This window comes from Amaranthus tricolor, chromosome 11, assembly GCF_026212465.1.
Source record: "Amaranthus tricolor cultivar Red isolate AtriRed21 chromosome 11, ASM2621246v1, whole genome shotgun sequence".
In the NCBI taxonomy this organism is placed as follows: domain Eukaryota; kingdom Viridiplantae; phylum Streptophyta; class Magnoliopsida; order Caryophyllales; family Amaranthaceae; genus Amaranthus; species Amaranthus tricolor.
In genome coordinates this window covers 17,479,231-17,486,730 of record NC_080057.1, presented here as the reverse complement: position 1 = coordinate 17,486,730, position 7,500 = coordinate 17,479,231, and the positions used below count along the sequence as shown (strand labels likewise).

General features: G+C 29.3%; 2 protein-coding genes, 1 non-coding gene and 1 pseudogene across 3 annotated transcripts in view; all 4 read right to left on the bottom strand.

Moving 5' to 3' along the window:
* Window positions 1–1,600, bottom strand: part of LOC130826581 (maturase K-like) — a 1,882-nt pseudogene extending 282 nt beyond the window's left edge.
* An 884-nt stretch (window positions 1,601–2,484) lies between these two features.
* Window positions 2,485–3,899, bottom strand: LOC130826990 (30S ribosomal protein S16, chloroplastic). The gene is made up of 2 exons (XM_057692629.1): window positions 3,688–3,899; window positions 2,485–2,821 (listed from the first exon to the last, which is right to left on the bottom strand). The coding sequence occupies exons 1-2, from the start codon at window positions 3,725–3,727 to the stop codon at window positions 2,595–2,597; spliced, it is 267 nt and encodes an 88-aa protein (XP_057548612.1). The 5' UTR covers window positions 3,728–3,899; the 3' UTR covers window positions 2,485–2,594.
* A 1,402-nt stretch (window positions 3,900–5,301) lies between these two features.
* Window positions 5,302–7,500, bottom strand: part of LOC130826956 (ATP synthase subunit alpha, chloroplastic) — a 3,565-nt gene continuing 1,366 nt past the window's right edge. The window contains exon 1 of the mRNA XM_057692596.1: window positions 5,302–7,500. This exon is cut by the window's right edge and continues 1,366 nt beyond it. Within this exon, the coding sequence (XP_057548579.1) occupies window positions 7,237–7,500 (264 nt within the window). The 3' untranslated portion in view covers window positions 5,302–7,236.
* Window positions 5,372–5,459, bottom strand: TRNAS-GCU (transfer RNA serine (anticodon GCU)). Its single transcript has one exon. It is a non-coding gene; the product is annotated as a tRNA-Ser (tRNA).

Sequence of the window (7,500 nt, the reverse complement as noted above, 5' to 3'; positions counted from 1 at the left end):
AAAACCCATAAAGTCGAGGGAATAGTTTGATAATTGATTGATATAGATTCTTCTTGGTTGAGACCACACAGAAAAATGACATTGCCAGAAAGCAATAAAGTAATATTTCCATTTATACATCAGAAAGGATGTCCCTTTTGAAGACAGAAGGCATTTTCCTTGATACCGAACATAATGCAGAAAAGGTTCTTTGAAAAGCCATAGGATAACCCCAAAAACCTTAACTTTGACTTTTACTAGATATTTTAGCTTTCCGTAAAAATGGATTCGTTCAAGAAGGGCTCCAAAAGACGTTGATCGTAAATAAGAGGATTGCTTGCGTAGAATAACAAAAAGGGATTCGTATTCATATACAACAAGATTATATAGGAACAAAAATAATCTTCGATTCCTTTTTGAAAAAGGGGAAATGGATTCTTTTGGCCGAATAAGACTATTCCAATTACGATACTCGTAAAGAAAGTATCGTAATAAATGCAAGGAAGAGGCATCTTTCAACCAATAGCGAAGAGTTTGAACCAAGATTTCTAGATGGGCAGGGTAAGGTATTAATATATCTAACACATAATTTAAATGTAAGAATTTGTCCTCTAAAAAAGGAAATATTGAATGAATTGATCTCAAATTTTTAGATTCTACTATTTCTTTTCCTTCTAGGGACCATATTAATAGTAGGGAAAATGGAATTTCCACAATGACTGCAAAACCTTATGTTATCATTTGGGAATACAAATTCTTTTTGTGTTTGTGCCCAAAAATTTCATTTTGGTTCGAATCATTAACAGAAAGAATAAAATGATTCTGTTGATACATTCGAGTAATTAAACGTTTTACAATTAGTAAACTGTATTTCTTGTCGATCGCATTTTCCAACAAAATCAATTTATTTAAAGCATGATCATATGCAAATACATAAATATATTCCTGAAAGATAAGTGGATAGAAAAAGTTATGTTGCCAAGACCTATCTAGTTCTCTATGTCCTTGTAATTTTTCCATTTCAATTTAGACCGAAAACAAAAGTAAAAATAGAGGGTTTCTTGGATTATCAAATGATACATAGTGCGATACAGTCAAAACAAGGCATTTTATTACGAAAAAATGGATACCCCGGAAACGGCTAAATGCATCCGCGGACTTTTCTACCTTTTTCCATCTAATTGGTTTTTTTCTTTTTTTTATAAGATAAAAGATGGTTAGAAATCCTTTATTTTTTCAACCCAATCGCTCTTTTGATTTTGGAATTAAAGTATTTTATCAATATACTCTTTCTTCTACACATTCATTTCCATCTCTTTAATGGAGAATGGATAATCGAATAGTTAGGATTCACTATAAAAAAACAAAGGATCCACTCGTGGGAGAATCCTTTCCCGCATCAGGCACTAATTTTTTTTAACGTCTAATTAGATCGGGAAATCATTCAAATTATGAAGATAAGCTCGTTGTTCTTTCTTTCCTCAGAATTTGAACCCTAGGGCTCGATCCATTTATTCAATCGACCCAACTTTGCTTTGAAGTCCTTTCGTTCCCTTCCAAAAATTCAAATAGAATTTTGTACCAATTTGGTAAGAATGAAATATTCTCCGAATTTTATATTTTTTATATTTTATATTGATACGACATGCTCTTTTTTCCATTCATTTCCGTTCAGGATCAGTCGTGGTCTTATAAACTAAACTCTACCGATGATGTAGACGAATTCCTTGCTTCATCCGAATATGTAAAAGATTGTAGCCGCACTTAAAAGCCGAGTACTCTACCATTGAGTTAGCAACCCGAAAAAGAGATATGTTATGTAGATACAATCGAGATAAAAATAAAATGAATTGGAATCAAAACTTTGAATTAGCAAGAAATCAAAACAAAAGTTGCTAATTGAGTCAGAACTTAAAACCAACCAGATCCGATGACAATACAAAAAATTTTTAGAGAAAATACATTTTTAAAACAAATATTCTCCTTTTTTGGATACAAATTATATATCGCAAAAAATTCAACCTATTTATTGGGCGGAAGACAGAAAGAAACCATTTCATTTTTTTTATTTCATTATTTATTTTGACTTCAAAATTGAATTATATTTGTTCAATATACTCTTGTCAATATGAATATTAAAAAAATTTAATTACAATTTTAAGTACAACGTAGAAAGAAAAAAATGCAAATGAAATTCGAAATACAACTTTCTTTTTAATTTATTTTTAGAAGGAGAAATATATATAAATAGAAAATAGAATAATATATTTTATTTTACTAAATATATATATATTTTTAAGATAATAATTATTATTAACGTAATTAATATTATTAACGTAATTAATATATAAAATATATAGAGAGATTTTCGTTAGTTATTAGTTAATAGAATAATTTTATTATTATTATTTATAGTATTATTAATATTAAAATTATAGAAATATGATATTGTATATATCGTATTTTAAAAGCGAAGTACAAACAAAAGGGAAATATATAAGAAAATTTTTGTGTTGGATTGGCACTACATAAAAAAAAAAAAATAGACAGGACGAGAATAAGGAATAAAAAAATTCTACCAAACTACCACCACATTATCTTTGTTTTTTAGTTCATTAAGTGAACTTTGTTTGATTAAGGCGAAATTCCTTAAAAACCTCCGCCCTCTTGAAAATATCATAGACAGTCTCTGTAGGTTGAGCACCTTTTTCAAGAAAATCTAGAATAGCAGGAACATTTAAATAAGTTTGATTTTTGATCGGATCATAAAAACCCACTTTCTGCAAATCTCTTCCCTCTCTTCGGGACCGAACATCAATTGCAACAATTCGATAGACGGCTCATTGGGATAGATTAGATCAACAATACCCCCCCTGGAAACGTATAGGAGGTTTTCTCCTCGTACGGCTCGAGAAAAATGATTCAAGGTTTAGGTATATAAATAATTAAATAAATCCCTAAAATACTGAAATGAATTAAACTACGAATTTAATCCTTGTCATTTCTTTATTTCCTAAAAAATCATTTGTATACTCATAACTCAAGTTGAATAACTCTTAAATAGCTCAAAAGAAAATCCTTTGGCATTTCATTTATCATTTATTGAGCAGTCTCAAATACCCTTTTGTCTCATTTAGAATCCATTTGAATTCGGTATTCTGATCCAAATCCAATTATTGCGACAATTAACAATTAGAAAGGGTATTTTCTTGTTCCGGAAATCTTTATCTTTTTTTTTGAATCATTGGGTTTAGACATTACTTCGTAGATTTTTAATCCTTTCAAAAATGGCAGCAACATGCCTTTTTGTTATTTCTTTCTATCAAAAAATCAAATCATACGAACGGCGGATTCCCCACGATATATATCGAATAAGGTCTTATCAATTCCAACAAAAGATTTTCTTTTAGGATTTGAAACTTTTTTTTATTTTAATCCTTTCGATTTCTCTGTCAAAGATATCCTTACGAAGTTGTTAAAACTTATTGATTAACACTAACCCTAGACCCTTCTCTTTTCCCTTGAGAAATAACTCAATACTTTACTACTCGAGCTCCATCATGTACTAGTTCCATTACATCCGAACAAAAAATGCAATGCCGCTTCGAGTGGAACAGAGCAAAGGATGTCGAGTCAAGAGCATCCTTTCTTATAGAATAGAATGATGGATATAAGAATCCACACCAGATCATGTCCTTCAAGTCGCACGTTGCTTTCTACCACATCGTTTCAAACGAAGTTTCACCATAACATTCCTCAAATTTGGAACCGGTATGCGGTTGATTCAATTATGGAATCATGAATAGTCATTGGTTCAGTCAGGACAGTCAATACATATATATTATATGGAATATATCTTAAGTTATTATATTATTTAGTAATGGAATGTTTATTTAGTAATGGAATGTTTATTTAGTAATGGAATGTTAATTTTTTTTACAATTTACAATACAATAAAAATAAAGATGACATCGCTAAGCAATCAAAATCTATCTTTCTTTTTGAGTTTAATATAATAAAAATAATCAATAAAAGAAATCGAAATTGAATAATATATTAGATTGGTATTAGATTGGAAAAATCCAAGTTCGTTTCCAGGATGAAGCAAAAAAAACTAAATTAACTTCGTAACTTCTATTTCTATATTATATATGTCTATATTATATATGAATATTTATAGAGGATGTATATCTGATTAAAGGAATACTTTTTTTTGGAATTCAAATTTGATGAAATGTGAAAAAAAAAAAGATAAGATTCATTTTCGTTAAAATCATTAGTAGTTAGTAGAAAGAATACAATTCTATTTTAAACCTTATAAACAGAAAAATACAATCTTAAATTACATATATTCTGGGACGGAAGGATTCGAACCTCCGAATAGCGGGACCAAAACCCGATGCCTTACCACTTGGCCACGCCCCAATTCGATTTCTATTCAACATTAATAAACCCTAATATTGTTATTGATTGTTCGTCAATTCCAGCCTAACTATCAAAACACAAAAAATCAACTTGATTCTGTTGTTAGAATTTTGACACGTGTAGATATAGAATTCAAATGAATTTATTGATCATTACACAGAATTCCATTAAGATATTGTATGAAAGTAAAATTTCTTCTATTCTCCATTGAGAATAGAAGGTTTTTTGATTGAGTGAGTAAGTTAAAAAAAAGAACGATTTTTTTCTTCATTTTTTTTTTATATCAATAACTCAACCAAAATGCAATAAAAAAAAATGTCTGTTATGCTTAATATCTTTAGTTTGATCTGTCTTAATTCGGCCCTTTATTCGAGTAGTTTTTTCTTTGCCAAATTACCGGAGGCCTACGCTTTTTTGAGTCCAATTGTAGATTTTATGCCAGTCATACCTCTACTCTTTTTTCTCTTAGCCTTTGTTTGGCAAGCTGCTGTAAGTTTTCGATGAGATCTTTCATCTTGTCCTAAAAAAATGAATGATTTTTTCGAGAAAAATTATTCTAATATTAGAATAAAAATTCTTTTAATATTAGAATAATAAATATCATTTCAAATTCTATTTTATATTATAGGATATATGGTATAAAAATAGAGAATCTATTCTCTTTTTTCCAAAAAAAATAATCTTGGAGATTGTGTAATGCTTACTCTCAAACTTTTTGTTTACACAGTAGTAATATTTTTTGTTTCTCTTTTCATTTTCGGATTCCTATCTAATGATCCAGGACGTAATCCTGGGCGCGAAGAATAAGACTAAAAAGGGGTTATTTGCTTTATTTTTCATCTATCTTTTTTTTTTTTCAAAATAGAATTATATATAATTCTATTTTGTATAATTCTATTTTGAAAAAAAAAAGATAGAATAAATTCAAAAGAGAAATCAAATAATAAGATTCAGTTATCAATGGAAACGGAAAGAGAGGGATTCGAACCCTCGGTACGAATAACTCGTACAACGGATTAGCAATCCGACGCTTTCGTCCACTCAGCCATCTCTCCCCGTTGAAAATAGTAATAGTCAAATATTAAATAAAAAATTTCGAAAAATTTGAAAATTATGTAAAAAATATGTAATAAACTCAAATTAATTAGACTAAAATAAAAAAATTCAAAATATATATAATCTATATATAACCAAAATATATAATATATATATAACACAATATTATATATAACATAATATATATATACAAAATATACAAGTTGTATTGTGTAAGACAACATTAAGTACAAGTTTTATTTGAAATTTTCATAATTATATTAAAAATTAATATTAAAAATTAAAAAGAAAAAAAAAGACTGAATATTTAATATTAATTAATAGAAAAATAGAATATTTAATTAAATACTTCTTCGCCCGAAAGGGACTCTTTTTTGATTCCCACGGCCTGGCCTGATCAATACCTCGCCAGGCCCTTTTTGTTTTAATGAATTCTAGGGATTCTATAGAATAAAGAAAATGATTTAGTTGATAATGATCATAAAAAATTCCTTCAAGAAAAAATAGAACTTTTTTTTTTTAGTTATTTAACTATAACTTTTTAAAATCTGATTAAAACTCATAAAATCCTCCTACAAAAAGTGTCAATACTCTAAATTTCATGATTCTTTTCGAATCCTGTCTTGATTACATCCAATTTCAGTGTTCGACAAAAGTTTTATTTGGATACAATAATCCAACTGTAGCGGGTATAGTTTAGTGGTAAAAGTGTGATTCGTTCTATTAACCCCTTAATAGTTAAGGGGTCTACCGGTTTGATTACTATTCCGATCAAAAACTTTATTTCTTAAAAGGAATTAATCCTTTCCCTCTCAATGAAAAAATTGAGGAAAATTATACATTCTCGTGATTTGGATCCAAAACTCAATTATATTAGAAAGTGGAATTTTTGGATTATGAAGTTACGAAACATAAAATTTTGTTGAATTGGATGAATACTTCCAATTGAATGAGTATAAGGAAGAGATCTATGGATAAAGATAGAAAAAAGGGTTTCTAATCGTAACTAAATCTTCTAGTTTTTTATAGAGAAGCAAAATAGCTATTAAATGATGACTTTAGTTTACTAGAGGCTTCAATCAACATATTTCTTTTTTTAGCTTAGCTCGGTAGAAACAAAAGACTTTTCCTTAGGATTCTCTCAAATAGAAATAGAGAACGAAGTAACTAGAAAGATTGTTAGAATCGCCTCTTCTAGAGGGATCATCTAGAAAGTAAGTTGTTTTGAATTGAATGCATTCATGCAAAAAACTGACATAGATGTTATGGGTGATTTTTTCTTTTGTAATTTTATTCCCGCCTTAGATTAGGGTCTGGGAATTGCTCCTTTTTCCATAAAGGAGCCGAATGAAACCAAAGTTTCATGTTCGGTTTTGAATTAGAGACGTTAAAATTCATAAATCAACGTCGACTATAACCCCTAGCCTTCCAAGCTAACGATGCGGGTTCGATTCCCGCTACCCGCTCCATTCTGTATTAATTAATGCATCATTGAATTAAATACGCAATTCAAACAAAAAATTCACATCTCCCATCACATACAATCCGATTCTTTTTTGGAAACACAAAATAAGAAAAAATCCGAAAAATCGGAATGAAAAGCGTCCATAGTCTAATGGATAGGACATGGGTCTTCTAAACCTTGGGTATAGGTTCAAATCCTATTGGACGCAATTTATTTCCATATATTTTTTTTAGATATCCATGTGAAAAAGGGTATTTTCTTTTTTATTTAATAATACAAAAAATTCAGAGGGTTCAGAGGGATGGATTTCTTTACGCTTGTTCCTGAAGTCGAAAGCGTTCCATCTGTTCTTGAATAGCTTCTTTTAAAAGGGCTTCTGCGTCTTCAGTAAATGTCTTGGTAGAAGATATAATTTCTTGGAACTCCGGTTTATTAGTTTTTACATAAGTACGTAATTCAACAATAAATTTCCTTACTTGCTCAAGTTCTAATGAATCAAGATAACCATTCGTTCCGGTATATATAGTCAATACCTGTTCTTCGACCTTGAGAGGAGCTGATTGGGGTTGTTTCAG